The sequence below is a fragment of the Amblyomma maculatum genome, chromosome 10 (genome assembly GCF_055883805.1).
Source record: "Amblyomma maculatum isolate TAMU_Amacu chromosome 10, ASM5588380v1, whole genome shotgun sequence".
Classification (NCBI taxonomy): Eukaryota; Metazoa; Arthropoda; class Arachnida; order Ixodida; family Ixodidae; genus Amblyomma; species Amblyomma maculatum.
The window spans coordinates 148,177,513-148,194,590 of NC_139353.1; the positions used below are offsets into that span (position 1 = coordinate 148,177,513).

The following is a 17,078-nucleotide window of genomic DNA, read 5'->3' on the forward strand; positions in this document are numbered from 1 at the left end:
GGCTCATCTTCCGGCGCCATATCATTAATGGTATTGTGACTGGCCATAGGGTTTTCTTGGCAGGAAATACTGGAGTGGGTTGCCATTACCTTCTCCAGTGAATCACATTTTGTCAGACCTCTCTGCCGTGACCTGTCTATCTTGGGTGGCCCTACACAGCAGAGCTCACGACTTCATCGAGTTTCGCAAGCCCCTACGCCACGACAATGCAGTCATCCATGAAGGGGTATATATATATATATATATATATATATATATATATATATATATATATATATATATATATATATATATATATATATATATTAAGTGTGTGTGTGTTTAACCAAAGGAAAAAAACAGCGATAAATATTACAACACACAGAAAGACGAACCCGTCCCGTTCGTCTTTCTGTGTGTCCTGTCTAATATTTACCGCTGTTTTTTCTTTGGCTAAAAACACAATTGCAGACCAACTAGCCCAGCAAGAGATACGGTTGATATATATATATATATATATGTATATATATATATATATATATATATATATATATATATATATATAATAGAGCGAAGGGTACGCTTCATTTAATGAAACATTTTATTAGACTCGACGTTTCGATCGGAGACCGATCTTTCTCAAGAGTGAATCTTCTTGGATAGTGTTGCGGCTTTTTAAGCATTTGGACATAGACCACACCTGGGTAGGAAAACAAAACGTGGGAGACAGAGGAAAGAGACAGATACAGTAGGGAAGGATGATGTCCAGGTGTGCCATCGCAGGTGCATCGCAGGTGCTGGACAGGCCTGTCGAACTGCGCTGACACAGGTGCCTGGATGCATAGTCTCTGCTGCGAAAGAATGCGGGCTATTTTCACTCTTCCTGGCCACGACGGCCGAAGAGTGGGAGTAGGGAAAAAATATAAATGAATAAATAAATAAAAAAATAAAAAAAAGAAAAAGGGGGGGGGATGGAGGTGGATAAGGAAAGGTGTTAGCTTAGAAAAAAAAAAGTGTCGGAAGGGCGGTAGGAGGTAAGTGGCTCTGACAAGACCAGAACACACCAACACTTTGGTATTCAAAAAAGGTGATGACCTCAGATGACTTGGCCAGGTGTGCACATTTCCTGTGTTCGTGACATCGGAAGAGAGGACAGGACCCCGTGGTTTTCGTTTAAGTTCTGTTGTAGAGTATTAAATTTAAAAATGAAATATGATTCTCGTTGTTCGCGCTCACGAGTGTTTTTGAAGCCACTCTGTAATATTGTGACTTTAAGATTATCGAACTCATGTCCCTCCTTGCGAAGGTGCTTCGAAAGGGGGAGGCTGGGAAGGGTTTGAGCGTGCGAGCGGTGGTTATTAAATCTCAATCGGAAGGAATTATCTGTTTAGCCAATGTACTGCATACCACAGTCACCACACTCGAGCATGTAAACAACATTGCTAGAATCGCAATTTAAATCTTCTCGTATAAAATGTTTGAAATTTGAGTGGGTGCTTTTAGCTAGTTCTGTGGATTGCATGTGTTTACAGATTTGACATCGGCTTTTTCCGCATGACGTGCAACCCAAAGGTCTCGGTTTATTGACAGTTGAGTGGACAACGTGGTTTTGTAAATTTTTTGGTCTTCTGTATGTTACCTGAGGAGCAGTCGAGAATACTTTGGAAAGTCGTTGACTTTGTTTTATGATATTGAAATGTTTTTTAAGGATTTTGTTAATATTTGGGATATTGTCTGCGAAGGTTAGAATGAGATTACAGTGTTGTGGTGTTGGCTGTGATTCCGCAAGGGTGTGATGACGATTACTTATTTCAGCCTTTTTTATGGCATCTTCGATGATAGAGGGCGGGTAGTATGGTTTATCTAGTGTTACTCGCATGCGATTAGCATTTTCTTGAAAATCTATGGATTTTGAGCAAATACGTTTGAATCTGATAGCTTGCGAGTATGGGATTGAAGTCTTGCAGTGGCGTGGATGGCAGCTTTTGAAGTGAAGGTATTGTTGTCTGTCTGTGGGTTTTTTGTTAACGCTAGTGATTAATGCGCCCCATTCAACTCGAACCAGAACATCTAAGAAGTTGATTTTACTAGTTGAGTAGGTGTGTGTGAAAGAGATGCTAGGGTGTATGTTGTTGAATGAGGCGATAAACTTTACGAGTTCGTCCTCTGTTTCGGTCCAAATCATGAATATGTCATCCAGAAAGCGTTTGTAAAAAATTGGTTTGATTGCACATGAGGACAGAAAGTCGGACTCAATTTTGCTCATAAATATGTTTGCGTAATTTGGAGCCATTTTGGTGCCCATAGCTGTACCACTAGTTTGAAGATAGTATGAGTTGTTGAATTCAAAAGTGTTAAGTTGAAGGACCAGATTGGCTAGTGTCTCGATGGTACTTGGACTAGGAGAGTCTAAAATTTTATATTTCTCGTATGCTCCGATCATGGCCTGGATTCCGTCGTCATGTGGGATGTTAGTGTAAAGTGACACCACGTCAAGGGTAACTAGAAAAGCGCCATGAGGGAAGGTAATATTGGATAATTCTCTCAGGAAATGATTGGTGTCGCGTATGTAAGATGGATGTTTCGGAGGTATGTGTTTGATTAGGGAATCGATATAATCTGAAATTGGCTCTGTGAGTGTGCCGATACCGGAAACAATAGGTCGCCCTGGATAATTCTCTTTGTGTATTTTCGGGAGCATATAGAAGCGCCCCGCTGAGGCATTTTTTGGCGTCAGTGCCTTACTTACACGTAGGGGTAATTCACCTTCATCGGTTAGTTTAGTCAGAGTTTTTCCTATGATGCTCCGGTGTTCAGCGGTGGGGTTCGATGAGAGTTTCTTATAGAATTTTGGGTTATTGAGTTGACGGTTTCCCTCCTGAATGTAATCGTCTTTGTCTAAAATGACTATACCTCCACCTTTGTCGGCGGGTTTAATAACAATGTCAGTTCGTTTGCCGAGTGAGCCTAATGCATTACGTTCTTTCCTTGTGAGGTTAGGTGGGCCAGATCTGCGTGTCCCAAAGGCCTGAAGAATATCCCCTTGTACTGCTTTATATACATGTCAAGATATTTTTCCCTACCAGGTTTGGGCGTCCACGGATCCTTAGGTCGGGGAAGTGCGGATTACTCGAGTTTGGTTTATCGAAAAAGTATTCACGTAGTCTAAGATTTCGAGAAAAGTTATCCAGATCTTTGAATCATTGAAATTCATTATACTTTCTATTACTTGGACAGAATTTTAGGCCGCGTGACAAAAGGGACTTTTCATCGGAGGTGAGTTGAGAGTTTGAGAGGTTAATCATAATTTCTGGAAGGTGTGGTTCCTCGGGTGTTTGGTCTAATGTGGTTAGGTGTTCGGTTACGGTTTTGGGGTTCTCGTTGGATGGGTGTATGTGGCTCCCTGGTTGTATTTCTTTTGTAGGGTCTATGTTTGCATCAACAATTATGTTATCCCGGGAGAACTTTTTAAGTTTCTTTGTCCAAATTTGCTCAATTTTGCAAGACTGGAAGACCTCAAGCTCGGTTGCCTGTGATGTTGAAAGCAACATGTTGTGACGCGCCCGCCTCTCCTCGAAGTTTAATGATGCCAACGTTTGTTCGAAGTGCTCAATTGTTATTTTCAAAAGTTTAAAAGATGCCCCGAGTAGTTCTTTGGTCTATGCTAGTCGATGGGATTCCGAAAGGTTATTCATCGATGGGGTTAGATATAGAGTAAGTCCTCTCGGTACAATTTCCGATTTCAGATATATTCGAAGGGATTTTACGTGGAGCTCGTGCCTGATTCTTTTGTCTATTATTTTTCTTAACTTTAAAAAATTTCGAGAGTGTATGTCATCGCCAGAAGGAGAATTGGTGGGCGCGTGAGCCTGGTCGGCCTGTCAGTATTGCTTCAGCCGTTGGGCTGAGCCACAGCGTCGCCTGAGGTCATACCTTTGTTTTGGCGTGGTGGTTTCATCCCCGAAGCACTGCATGGTGACTGATGCTTGCTGCGATCCAAGTTCCGGCTCCATTGGTGCCGACATTGGAGCCATCCGTGGTCCCGGGGTTTTCGGCGTGGCAGCCGGCGACGTGTCGCCTTCCCCATGGGCGTCGGCAGTAGGGACGGGCAGTTCGATGTAGAGCTTGGGTGCCGGAGTGTGGTGTCTCGTGCTGCAACACTTTGTTTCGGTGTAGCGGCGCTCTCTGGACGATCGTTTTCATTGGAAGGAGGCTGTTGGTGTCCCGTTGGGTCTCTTGGAGTGGGCGTGTTGACGTCATTTCCGATGTCCTGCATGGTGGATGAAGCTTGCTGGGATCCAAGTGTTGCAGCTGAGAGTGGATCCATCCGGGATCGGGGCCTCGCCGAAGTGGAGACCGGGGATGTACCGCCTTGCACAGCAGGCGTTGGTAGTAGGGACGGGCGGTTTGATGATGGGCAGGTGGGGTTATTCGGTGTGGGATTTCCTGTTGTTCTGGATGGTTTGGCGGCGGCTGGAGGCGCAGTGAAATGTGGTGATCTTGGAGTTGGCAGCAGAGCTTGGCGAAGGGGCGTTTTCGTGAGTGTAGTGTAGCCTGAACCACTTGGTGGTAGGTTATGCGTGGCACGGCGGCATTTCAACCCAGATGTCCGTCCTTGGTTGATCAGATGCTCTGCTTCCTCAATGGTTGGGAAATCCGGTGTTGCGGGTGGACCAGCATCTTCACTGTTTTGGGATGGGACCTCAAAACAGCTGGCAGCTATTCGGGTGCTGTGCTCCATGGTGGGTTGGTGGGTCTTATCTGAGGTTGGCAGGTGGTCTTTCAATGGGGCCATGCAGTGCCGTTGAGCACTGAGGAGGAGGTTGAATATATTCCAGGCGAGCACCGAAACACCTCCAAAACTCCGGGCGCGTCACAACATGTTGCTTTCAACATCACAGGCAACCGAGCTTGAGGTCTTCCAGTCTTGCAAAATTGAACAAATTTGGACAAAGAAACTTAAAAAGTTCTCCCGGGATAACATAATTGTTGATGCGAACATAGACCCTACAAAAGAAATACAACCAGGGAGCCACATACACCCATCCAACGAGAACCTCAAAACCGTAACCGAACACCTAACCACATTAGACCAAACACACGAGGAACCACACCTTCCAGAAATTATGATTAACCTCTCAAACTCTCAACTCACCTCCGATGAAAAGTCCCTTTTGTCACGCGGCCTAAAATTCTGTCCAAGTAATAGAAAGTATAATGAATTTCAATTATTCAAAGATCTGGATAACTTTTCTCGAAATCTTAGACTACGTGAATACTTTTTCGATAAACCAAACTCGAGTAATCCGCACTTCCCCGACCTAAGGATCCGTGGACGCCCAAACCTGGTAGGGAAAAATATCTTGACATGTATATAAAGCAGTACAAGGGGATATTCTTCAGGCCTTTGGGACACGCAGATCTGGCCCACCTAACCTCACAAGGAAAGAACGTAATGCATTAGGCTCACTCGGCAAACGAACTGACATTGTTATTAAACCCGCCGACAAAGGTGGAGGTATAGTCATTTTAGACAAAGACGATTACATTCAGGAGGGCAACCGTCAACTCAATAACCCAAAATTCTATAAGAAACTCTCATCGAACCCCACCGCTGAACACCGGAGCATCATAGGAAAAACTCTGACTAAACTAACCGATGAAGGTGAATTACCCCTACGTGTAAGTAAGGCACTGACGCCAAAAAATGCCTCAGCGGGGCGCTTCTATATGCTCCCGAAAATACACAAAGAGAATTATCCAGGGCGACCTATTGTTTCCGGTATCGGCACACTCACAGAGCCAATTTCAGATTATATCGATTCCCTAATCAAACACATACCTCCGAAACATCCATCTTACATACGCGACACCAATCATTTCCTGAGAGAATTATCCAATATTACCTTCCCTCATGGCGCTTTTCTAGTCACCCTTGACGTGGTGTCACTTTACACTAACATCCCACATGACGACGGAATCCAGGCCATGATCGGAGCATACGAGAAATATAAAATTTTAGACTCTCCTAGTCCAAGTACCATCGAGACACTAGCCAATCTGGTCCTTCAACTTAACACTTTTGAATTCAACAACTCATACTATCTTGAAACTAGTGGTACAGCTATGGGCACCAAAATGGCTCCAAATTACGCAAACATATTTATGAGCAAAATTGAGTCCGACTTTCTGTCCTCATGTGCAATCAAACCAATATTTTACAAACGCTTTCTGGATGACATATTCATGATTTGGACCGAAACAGAGGACGAACTCGTAAAGTTTATCGCCTCATTCAACAACATACACCCTAGCATCTCTTTCACACACACCTACTCAACTAGTAAAATCAACTTCTTAGATGTTCTGGTTCGAGTTGAATGGGGCGCATTAATCACTAGCGTTTACAAAAAACCCACAGACAGACAACAATACCTTCACTTCAAAAGCTGCCATCCACGCCACTGCAAGACTTCAATCCCATACTCGCAAGCTATCAGATTCAAACGTATTTGCTCAAAATCCATAGATTTTCAAGAAAATGCTAATCGCATGCGAGTAACACTAGAGAAACAACACTATCCGCCCTCTATCATCGAAGATGCCATAAAAAAGGCTGAAATAAGTAATCGTCATCACACCCTTGCGGAATCACGTTAAGTAATGCCGTTAAGTAATGCTATTTTCCATCAGGAATCACAGCCAACACCACAACACTGTAATCTCATTCTAACCTTCGCAGACAATATCCCAAATATTAACAAAATCCTTAAAAAACATTTCAATATCATAGAACAAAGTCAACGACTTTCCAAAATATTCTCGACTGCTCCTCAGGTAACATACAGAAGACCAAAGAATTTACAAAACCACGTTGTCCACTCAACTGTCAATAAACCGAGACCTTTGGGTTGCACGTCATGCGGAAAAAGCCGATGTCAAATCTGTAAACACATGCAATCCACAGCACTAGCTAAAAGCACCCACTCAAATTTCAAACATTTTATACGAGAAGATTTAAATTGCGATTCTAGCAATGTTGTTTACATGCTCGAGTGTGGTGACTGTGGTATGCAGTACATTGGCCAAACAGATAATTCCTTCCGATTGAGATTTAATAACCACCGCTCGCACGCTCAAACCCTTCCCAACCTCCCCCTTTCGAAGCACCTTCGCAAGGAGGGACATGAGTTCGATAATCTTAAAGTCACAATATTGCAGAGTGGCTTCAAAAACACTCGTGAGCGCGAACAACGAGAATCATATTTCATTTTTAAATTTAATACTCTACAACAGGGCTTAAACGAAAACCACGGGGTCCTGTCCTCTCTTCCGATGTCACGACTCACGAACACAGGAAATGTGCACACCTGGCCAAGTCGTCTGAGGTCATCACCTTTTTTGAATACCAAAGTGTTGGTGTGTTCTGGTCTTGTCAGAGCCACTTACCTCCTACCGCCCTTCCGACACTTTTTTTTTTCTAAGCTAACACCTTTCCTTATCCACCTCCATCCCCCCCCCCTTTTTTCTTTTTTTATTTTTTTATTTATTTATTCATTTATATTTTTTTCCCTACTCCCACTCTTCGGCCGTCGTGGCCAGGAAGAGTGAAAATAGCCCGCATTCTTTCGCAGCAGAGACTATGCATCCAGGCACCTGTGTCAGCGCAGTTCGACAGGCCTGTCCAGCACCTGCGATGCACCTGCGATGGCACACCTGGACATCATCCTTCCCTACTGTATCTGTCTCTTTCCTCTGTCTCCCACGTTTTGTTTTCCTACCCAGGTGTGGTCTATGTCCGAATGCTTAAAAAGCCGCAACACTATCCAAGAAGATTCACTCTTGAGAAAGATCGGTCTCCGATCGAAACGTCGAGTCTAATAAAATGTTTCTTTAAATGAAGCGTACCCTTCGCTCTATTATTTAAGCACAGTCTCAGTAAAGCTTGTCCCCGAACGATTCTACGCGCCCCCACTTCGTTCTCCTTTTTCACAAGCGCCACCATTCACTTTTTACTTCTCCTGCACATGCGCAACACCGTGCGGCGCAGCGTAAATTTAGCGATAACGTAAGTTACTTCACCTAAATGACTTACAACAACGAAGGGTCCAGCGTATTGCCACAATAACTTCTGGTACAGTCCGCGGCGTTGACATGGCGTCCAAATCCAAACCAAATATCTGTGTTCACAAGTTACTGCAGCATGAGCCGCATCATAGCGAACCTTCATGCGTCTTGGGAGGCGATAGTTCGCAAACGAGAAAGACGACGCGCTTCTTCAGCAAGACAAAGATGTTGCGACACGGATACGTCATCGTGCACCGAGAATGGAAGAATGGTGTCCAGGAAGGTTGATGGTGAGCGCGCGTAAAGAAGGAAAAAAAGGAGAATATCCGGTCACTTCATGCTTAGCTGTATTATAAGCCTGAGTTACAAATAGCAAGACGGCGTCCCAGTTCTTATGATTTGATGTTCAGTACATTGACATCATGGCAATGAGAGTCCGGTTTAGACGCTCAGTAAAGCCATTTGTCTGAGGGTGGTAGGGGGCAGAATGACGGTATTCGGAACCACAGAACCGTAAAAGTTCCTCCACAATATCTGCAGTTAACTGCCGACCGCGATTACTGATGATCACTCGGGGCGCGCCGTGGCGAAGGACGATTTGGTGTAATAAAAACTTCGACACATCGGCTGCTTTGGCAGAAACGAGTGCAGACGTCTCCACATACCGGGTAAAATAGTCAATAGCTTCGATAATATAGCGACGGCTGTCAGACGATTTGGGGAAAGGAGCAATTAGATCAATCCCAATATTCTCGAAAGGCGACCTAGGGGGCTTGACAGGTTGAAGAAGGTCAGCAGGTTTCGTGGTGCTTCGTTCGAGACGTTGGCATGGGATGCAACTTGTTACATAGCTGTTCGTTGTCGTGTACAAGCTTGGCCAATAAAATCGATTTCGGACCCTCGCGAGAGTGCGCAAAAAACTAAGATGACCTGAAGTGATGCCGTCATGCATCGCATGGAGGACAGCATTGCGGAGAGAAGCCGGGACAACAAGCAGAAGACGGGCACCATCAGTTGAGTAGTTCTTTTTGAGGAGTAGACCATCTTGAATAATAAAAGGTGCAGATGCAGAATTGCGCGCAATATCAAAGAACGGAATAAGTTCATGGTCTTGACTTTGTTCTTTCCGGAACTTTACGAGGTCTGGTAATGTCTCGCTGACAGGCGCCAGGCAGTCATACAGACCATCTTCACTGACTGCCGTGCATGGAAGAGGAAATCGGGACAAACAATCAGCATCGGCGTTGCGGCAGCCACTCTTATAGGACACAGAAAAGTCATATTCCTGTAGACGTAATGCCCAGCGGGCTAATCGACCTGAGGGGTCAAGCAGGCCAACCAGCCAACACAGGGAGTGATGGTGGGTAATTAAGTTGAAGTGACAGCCGTACAAATAGCTCCTTGGTGTGTAGTCCCAACATAAATCCTTAGAGAGGGCTCCTAGTGTGGAAGATCATGTGTGAACTCAGGTCCCAACCCATTACGGTCAAAAACCTGAAGAAAGTGAGAATATATCCTGCACACAAACCTGCCTAGTACCAACAAAGCGCCGACATAGCGGAAATTGCGGCTGTTACTTCGGTCCAGCTCTTCCTCCACTAGTCTGTTAACCCTGCCTAAAAAAATGTTACTTAAATGGGGGATCCTCTGGAACCAATGCAGATTTCAGGTCTTTGCACACAATTCTGAGCATCCCACAATACGTACGTCTTGTTAAGGTAAAATCCAGCTGCTCCTGGATGGGCGAAGTACTAATCCAACAACTGTTTTGAAAGCTGCTTTCATTATCGTCCTTTGCGATACACTCCAGAACATACCACACAAGTTGAACATGCAGAAGTGAATGGAACAAATCAACAACATCAATAGTAAAACCCGGCACATTTCAGATTTTTCCTCGAAGAGAAGGTTTGGCTTCTCAGTTTTTGGCTGCTGAGTCACAAAATTCTCCTTTAGGTACAGTACCCCACATAAGGCTTGCTTCCTTAATATCAATTCAAAGGGACAGTTTTGGGATGATACCGATGCAGATCAGCCTGTAAAAATACGTACCCAGAAGGCACGGACGATTGTGGTCGAAATTCCCGATAATAGACTCTAAGCACTGATATTTAAGCGCAGTTATGAGCTATTGTAACGAAATAAACAGCAAAATGTACGATTGTGTTTTCTCTCAGTGAAACAGAAACCGAAACCAGTTTTACCACCATGTGGCCAATTGTATCTCCGAATAGTGTTTTTAATTTCTTGAACGCAGTCATAAAGCGCTGGGCCTCGTCACTTGTGTCATTGTCTCTTCTTTGTTGTTGCTCGCTATGCCGATGTGGGTAAAGGTCGTTTCTTTGCCATGATTCTTCCGTTGTGCACCACCATAAAGAGTGCAATTCCAAGTGCAGAAGTGCGTACGCTCGGAGTGGTGTGATCGACCTGCGATATTCAACGTAAAGGGTCATTTCGAGTCTCGGTAGTTTCTCAGTGTGTGTGCTTTACTGTACTGTGCTTTGTCTAAAGTTATGTTCTTAGTCGTCAGATTGAAATATTAGAAAGGGGAATGCCTCGACAGTTCTAAAATGTAGGAGAGAGAGCACACAGAGGTGAACATTGAAGGGGGAAATAGAGAAAGGTATGGAGAAAAAGAATGGGGGCAGCCATTACATTTCATAGCACGCTAGCGTTAAGCAAAATTTGAGGGTATTCGATGGCTAACTTAATATTCAGTAGACGTTGAACACTAGGGGCTGCGCAGCAGATGCTTAAACTGTAGTGTGGCCGCAATCACACGCGCATACAGAAACATCGCATTACGGTCACTTCAAAGTCAAATCGGTTGTACCGGTGCAGGAAGTTCTATTTTTATTGAAACCTGAAGGTGAGAAACTTGCTATGAGAGTTGTGCATGGTTTAGAATGATTGTACTTGGTTTGTTTGTTTCAGTTTGTGAGATAATTAATATTTTCATAAGAGTGAAATTATAGCATCTGTAATACCATTGTTTCATCATATATTTCATACTTTCTTAAATATATTTTGAGAACGCAAGAAAGATAATGCATCTCAATTTTAGGTCTTACGACATACTTACTACGAGGCCGCATTTTATTGGGCGATTTTAATTATCCCCAAATATTGAACAGCCCACAACATTTTCTCAGTCGTCAGATTCTTGCCGGCATCTCGGATACAAGCCCAAAAACAGGTACCTGAACCTGCTACTTTAATATCTGTACGACGGACCGAGTATCGCTTTCGCATTATTAGACGAACGGCGAGTCACGAGTTTAGGCACACCTGCCGAGCGAGCCAGTTACGCGGTAAGGAGCGCATGCCGACTGAGCGAATCATTGCAAGCCGCATGCTTTGAGGGTACCTGGATTGGAACAACATGATCTTGAAGTTTGCATGCAGTATAGGAAACCTTCTGAAGAAGCTCAAGAAGCTCAAAAGGCCAGGAATCAAATACCCCGCATTGGTTCTGGTCACTATCTCATTAGCATACGCTTAGCTTCTGTGCAACGACATGGATATTATCATATTTTCTATGCCTAGAGCATAAGGTAAATGAGGCTCTTATTTCAGGCGCACAATGCAGGAGATTCACGAATTCGTTAAGAATGCGTCAACATTCTCTTTATAGCTGAGCCCCCAATGGAAGGACAAATCTCGCTCTTATGTTTGATGGGGCGCCTTTCAGGAAGCAAACTGAAAATGTGCATAACTTTTAAACATATGTTTCATGTTTGTGATATTTACCTCATGAAACTAAAGACATCTGTGACGCCGTAGCGGAAGTCTCCGGAAATTTCTACCCCCTGCGGTCCTTCAATGCTTACAAGCATCCCACAGCACACGGACGCCTTGTTTTTCAGGTCTACCCAATAGCGGCCGTCACGGCACGGTTTTCATCCCGCATCCTTGGATAAAGCAATAGATCGCCCTTATTACTGCACCACCACCGCTGGGACAAGATTTTGAGGCGAAAGCTTTTCTACACCATCTCGCATCAAGATATACGGTAGCTCACATTTGATCTTCATGGACCTTCAAAAATCCAGGGGACCAAGAGTTTAAATGCGGTGAACGTGTTCACAGAAAAAAAAACGTCACAGGAACTCAGCTTTTTTTTTCTTAAAAACAACACAAAATATCGGCATGAGCTAGTCACTGATTTCTATGGAGCCACAGTACCATGTGCTCATACACTGTGCCTTCCCGTCTACTAAATATCCAGCCGCTTGACCTTCAACCATCTGCCGATAGCTGCGTATTGATGGAGGCGAAGCGGGGAGATATCCGTGTGCTCTGCAATTGCAGTGCATGTTAACATTCCTCCTGTGGTCGAAAGTGCACGGCAGCCCTTTCTCCGGCATCTTTCTCTTTCCGCGTTGATTAACACCTTCCTTCTTCCCTTCTCTTAATATGGGTATCCACCGAAATGTTTGAGACATATTCAACCTTTCCATTCCTGCATTTATAAATAAAACAACCGCGGATTGAAAGCCGAGATTGACGGGCATATCGTGGCTACACCCGGCTATCGGTCTTATTACTAGGTTCAAGCCATTCATAAAACGCAACAATTTGAATGGTCACAAATGTTGTCAATGTTTGTCTGCAAGACACATATTTCAGTTAATTAAGATGCCAGATGCCAGTCAATTACTATGCCGAAATTAGAGCGAATACAGCAAAGGTAGTTAGGTTTTCGTTTAACGCATACGGCCGTGCCTCTGTAAGTGAGCTCGTGAAAGGCAGCGGATTATCCCCAGTCAGTAAACACAATCGTGTCTGCCCATTAAAGATTTTATTTCAGCTCATAAAAGGTCACTATAGCATTAATACTTCTAATTGTTTTTTTACTCCTCAGGTTATAACAGGAGACAAAGGCACGCACTGACAATAACACCCTTGAACGCGCGAAATACCTGCTTTAAGTATTCTTTTTTTTTCTACTGAGTGGAACAAACTTAACAGCGTAACTGTTACTCAGAATAGTATAGGGACGTTTGAAAAGTACCTGCAATTGTTATGAATTTTATGCGCGCATTTGACTTGGCCTACAATGGCCCCGTTAATGCCTCGCAGGCATTGCAGGGCTCCACTATGGCGTCTTTCATAGCCTGGGTCGTTTTGGGACGTTAAACCACACATACCAAACCAAACCATAATCCTTGTATATCTGGGGATGCGTTGGGGCATCGTCCAGGTATTGCTAACCATCAATCCGCCAGACTTCCGCCTTGATATTCTACGGATGTTCGCAATGTTGTCGGCTGATGCTCCTATTTCCGACGTTTTAAGATAATTCTTGGGGGAATCGCCCGTACTCATGACCTCCTAAATAAACATAGTCCTAACGCAGGGCCCTTGCCATGGCAAGGCTTTATTTTAGTGACTCAGTTCCTTAAGGATCACCTATATTGTTTGATTTCAACCCGTCGACTCCAACTGAACTTCGCGCAGACGCCAGCGAATATTGCACAGTCGCTATAGTAGACCAATATCGGCAAGATTAGGGCGCGTCCTTGCGCATGCCAGCTCTCCTTTCCTCTACCGAGTGCAATTATTCCGGTGAAAGTGCGAGGGCCGAGAATTTCTTTGTTCGTGTTCAAATTTCGGCCTACATGTTTGGCCATACTTTCTCGGTTGTGACTGACTACTCCTCTCTTTGTTGTTTTCTTCCCTGATGGACCCGAATGGCCGACCTTGTAATTGCACATTGCGCATCAAAGAGTATTTTTACAAAACTGTCGGTAAGCCAGGCCATCTACATCAATACGGTGACTGCCTGCTTTCATACCCTGTGGAGTTAACATATCCTGGAGGAAAGGACCTCGGCCCATAAGTTTGTGTAATCTCATCTGCTTAACATCACGCACTAGCAGATGCAAAACTGCTCCTTGGGTCCACTCATCGGTCGTCTTAGCGGTTCCAACCCAAAGCAGTCACTCCAACTCTTTGTTCTTCAGGATGGCGTTAACGAATTCGCTCTGACGGACCTCCACTCCTGCTGGTCATTTCCCAGCTTAATAATTTGACAAGTGGCTCTTGAGACTTGCAATTGATATCAATTCTAGCATGTGACACCGCTAGCCTTTCTTCCGAACAGACCCCTGTTACTATCGCACTATACTGCGGAACTGCACCAAAAGATGCGACCTGCAGTTAGTTTCCACCCACCTTACGCCTACTGTATTGTTGCAACGAGTAGATGTGGAAATTAAGTTTTTAAAGCCCTTCGTTCAAGGTAGCATAGTGCTGCCGGAAAACACGCATTCGTCGCATCAAACAACGCTCTACGGCTACAAAAAATGCATTGTAGCACGCACGATTCATCAGCCAATAATCACGATGCTCCTATTTGAGATTTGTATGAAGTACATAGAACAGAAAATATACTGCAAGGTTTAACAATGCTTGGCTTGAGGATGTCCGCTCAGTAATCTGGCGGCCGTAGTTTCTATTGAAAGTACTGTAGAGGAACAACATCTACAAAGAAAGAGCAGGAGTTTTCGGTGGCTGCCAGTGCAGTTTCGTGGAACATTCTCTAATATTCACCGGTGAAAATGATGTTCCCTGCATTCACATCTTGAATTATATTGCCACGTGCCTAGTGCCGCGCGACTGCCGTGCTTGGTGCCGAAGACGACGAAGCGGTTGTTGGCTCGACTGGCGCGCTGGGTCTGGACTCTGTTATCGGAACTAGAAGCCGACCTTATTCTCGGGTCCTCGTCTACGTGTACCTTCACGGCTCCCTATGGCTTGAGTCATGACTCTAGTGGAGGTGCCATCAATGATCCCTTCTCCTGCGGACGACCCGACGTGGCCGACTCTCGTGACCACCCCTGTTCATCATGCAAACCGGCGGCTCCGAGGCTTGCTTCGCAAGGCCCGATAGACCCGAGCTTCCACCCTAGCTATGGCAACGACGCCGCTCGCCCGTACACCGACTGTCCCTTCCACCCCTTCGTCCTGTCTCATTCTTCAGACCCCACGTACCCTTAAGCATTTCATGGTGAGCAGTTCGAAGATGTCGAGTACTGGTTAGCTCACTACAAAAGGGTCGCGACGTTTAATTGCTGGGACGACGCTGCGAAAATGCGGAACGTCTACATCAGCCTTGAAGACGCTGCTCGGAGGTACCGAGAACCTCGAGACCACATTCTCTACGTGGCCGGCCTTCCGATGCCAGCTTCTCAATACGTACGCCAACAGTGACCGCCTGGAGAATGCCAAGTGTGCCCTGACGTCTCGAGTTCAGCGTTCAGGTCGCAATGTACGTTGAAGGCGTCATGTGTCTGCCATCGCGCCGACCTGTCCATGAGTGAGAAGAAGCTGCGGCACCTGACTCATGGAGCCAAAGATCAGCTTTTTTCTGGCCTCGTGCGCAACCCGCCCACCACCATCACGGCATTTCTGGCTGAAGCTGTGATCATGGAGAAACTGCTACAGCAGCGATGCAGCCAGTACGTTCGGCCACTGAATTCCATCTCCGCACTAGCGCCGACTGACCGCACCGACTACATTCCCGGGACAGATCTGAGCTCCCTTCGCGGCTTCATTCGCACCGTGGTTCGCGAGGAGTTCCAGCAACTTCATGGGACATATCCTCCTGGCACAGCTTCTCTAGCCAGCATTCCATGAGGAGGTCCAGAACGCACTCACACCGCCAATAAATGCAGTCATTCCACCGCCACCCCGGGGCCTCACCCAGCCGATGACATATGCTGACGTCACACGCCGTCCAGCCCCGCTTACTACCCCTTCGCCTTACACGCCACCTCAGGTCGCTGTGCACGCTGCGGAACCGCTGCCCCTCTGGGCAGATCGGCGCCAGGCGCCAAGGAATACTGATCGCTGGCGCGCTCCAGATAACCTCTCTCTGTTACCTCTGTGGCGAGGCAGGTCACCTCTACCGGCGGTATTCTTATTGCCAAATGGGTCTTAGAGGATTTTCTCCCGACAGCCCTCTTCCACGGCCTGGTCAGCGGCCTCAGGACATCGCCGAGTACGCCACCCGCCAGTGTAGTCCGCCGCATTCTCCGCGTCGTGAGTCGCTCTTCGCCCTCTGGGCCACGTTATACCGCTGCACACCGTGGTTCATAAGCCCTCGTCAGGAAAAACTAGCTCCGGCGACCTTTGAGGGCAATGCCGCCTCACGTCGATTAGCCCCGACATCGAACACCGAATTCCTGTCCAGTTTTCGCCGCACAGACACGATCGCCCCGATATCGTCCGCATCGCCGACCAGTTATAACCACCGTCTCGCTTAAATCGCCCCGACGCAGACCACACAACTGCCGCCCAGCTTCCGCCGCTGCACCGCTCGCTTCACTCTGACCTGCCGTCGACACTGAATCGCCCCGACGCCGACCACCCAACTGCCGCCCAGCTTCCGCCTCCACACCGCTCGCTGCACTCCGAACCGACGTCGGCAGGCCCTGGTCTTGACCGGGTCTCCCTGGACATCCCTGTTATCGTCGACACGAAGGAGGTTAGCGCTTTAGTTGATACGGGAGCCGATTATTCTATCCTTAGCGGGTGGCTTACAAGGACGCTGAGAAAAGTGATGACGCCATGGAACGGACCAGGCATACGTACGGCAGGCGGACATGTGGTTGCACCACTGGGTATGTGTACGGTCCGGGTTACGGTGCGAGGCTGCACATTTGTCGCGACTTTTCCTGTTTTACGCGAATGTTCCCGCGATGTTATTCTTGGCATCGACTGTCTTTGTGGGCACGGTGCCACTATAGATCTTCCGAACCCCTTGGTGACATTTTCCGCCAAACTGGCCACCGAAAAGGATGAGTACCGTGGTTCCCACTCCACGCTGCGAGTCGCGATCACAGCCTCACAGTGCCACCACGTGCCAGCATCCTCGCCAGAGTTACCTGTGACGAGCCACATCTCGGCCTCCGGGTTGTTGAGCGCAATGTCTCCCTCTCACTCGCCTTGGGACTTTCTGTGGCAAGAGGTCTTTGTTTCTTTCGTGGCAGAGACACGGAGGTACTTGTCACCAATTTCTCCAATGA

At 46.3% G+C, this 17,078-nt stretch overlaps 1 protein-coding gene across 1 annotated transcript in view; it reads right to left on the reverse strand.

The window, feature by feature from the left end:
- LOC146177688 (thiopurine S-methyltransferase-like) overlaps positions 1-16,512 on the reverse strand; it is an 86,156-nt gene extending 69,644 nt beyond the window's left edge. Inside the window, exon 1 of the mRNA XM_084581617.1 lies at positions 16,385-16,512. Coding sequence (XP_084437743.1) covers positions 16,385-16,512 — 128 coding nt within the window. The remainder of the gene's footprint in view (positions 1-16,384) is intronic.
- Between the last annotated feature and the right edge of the window lie 566 nt (positions 16,513-17,078).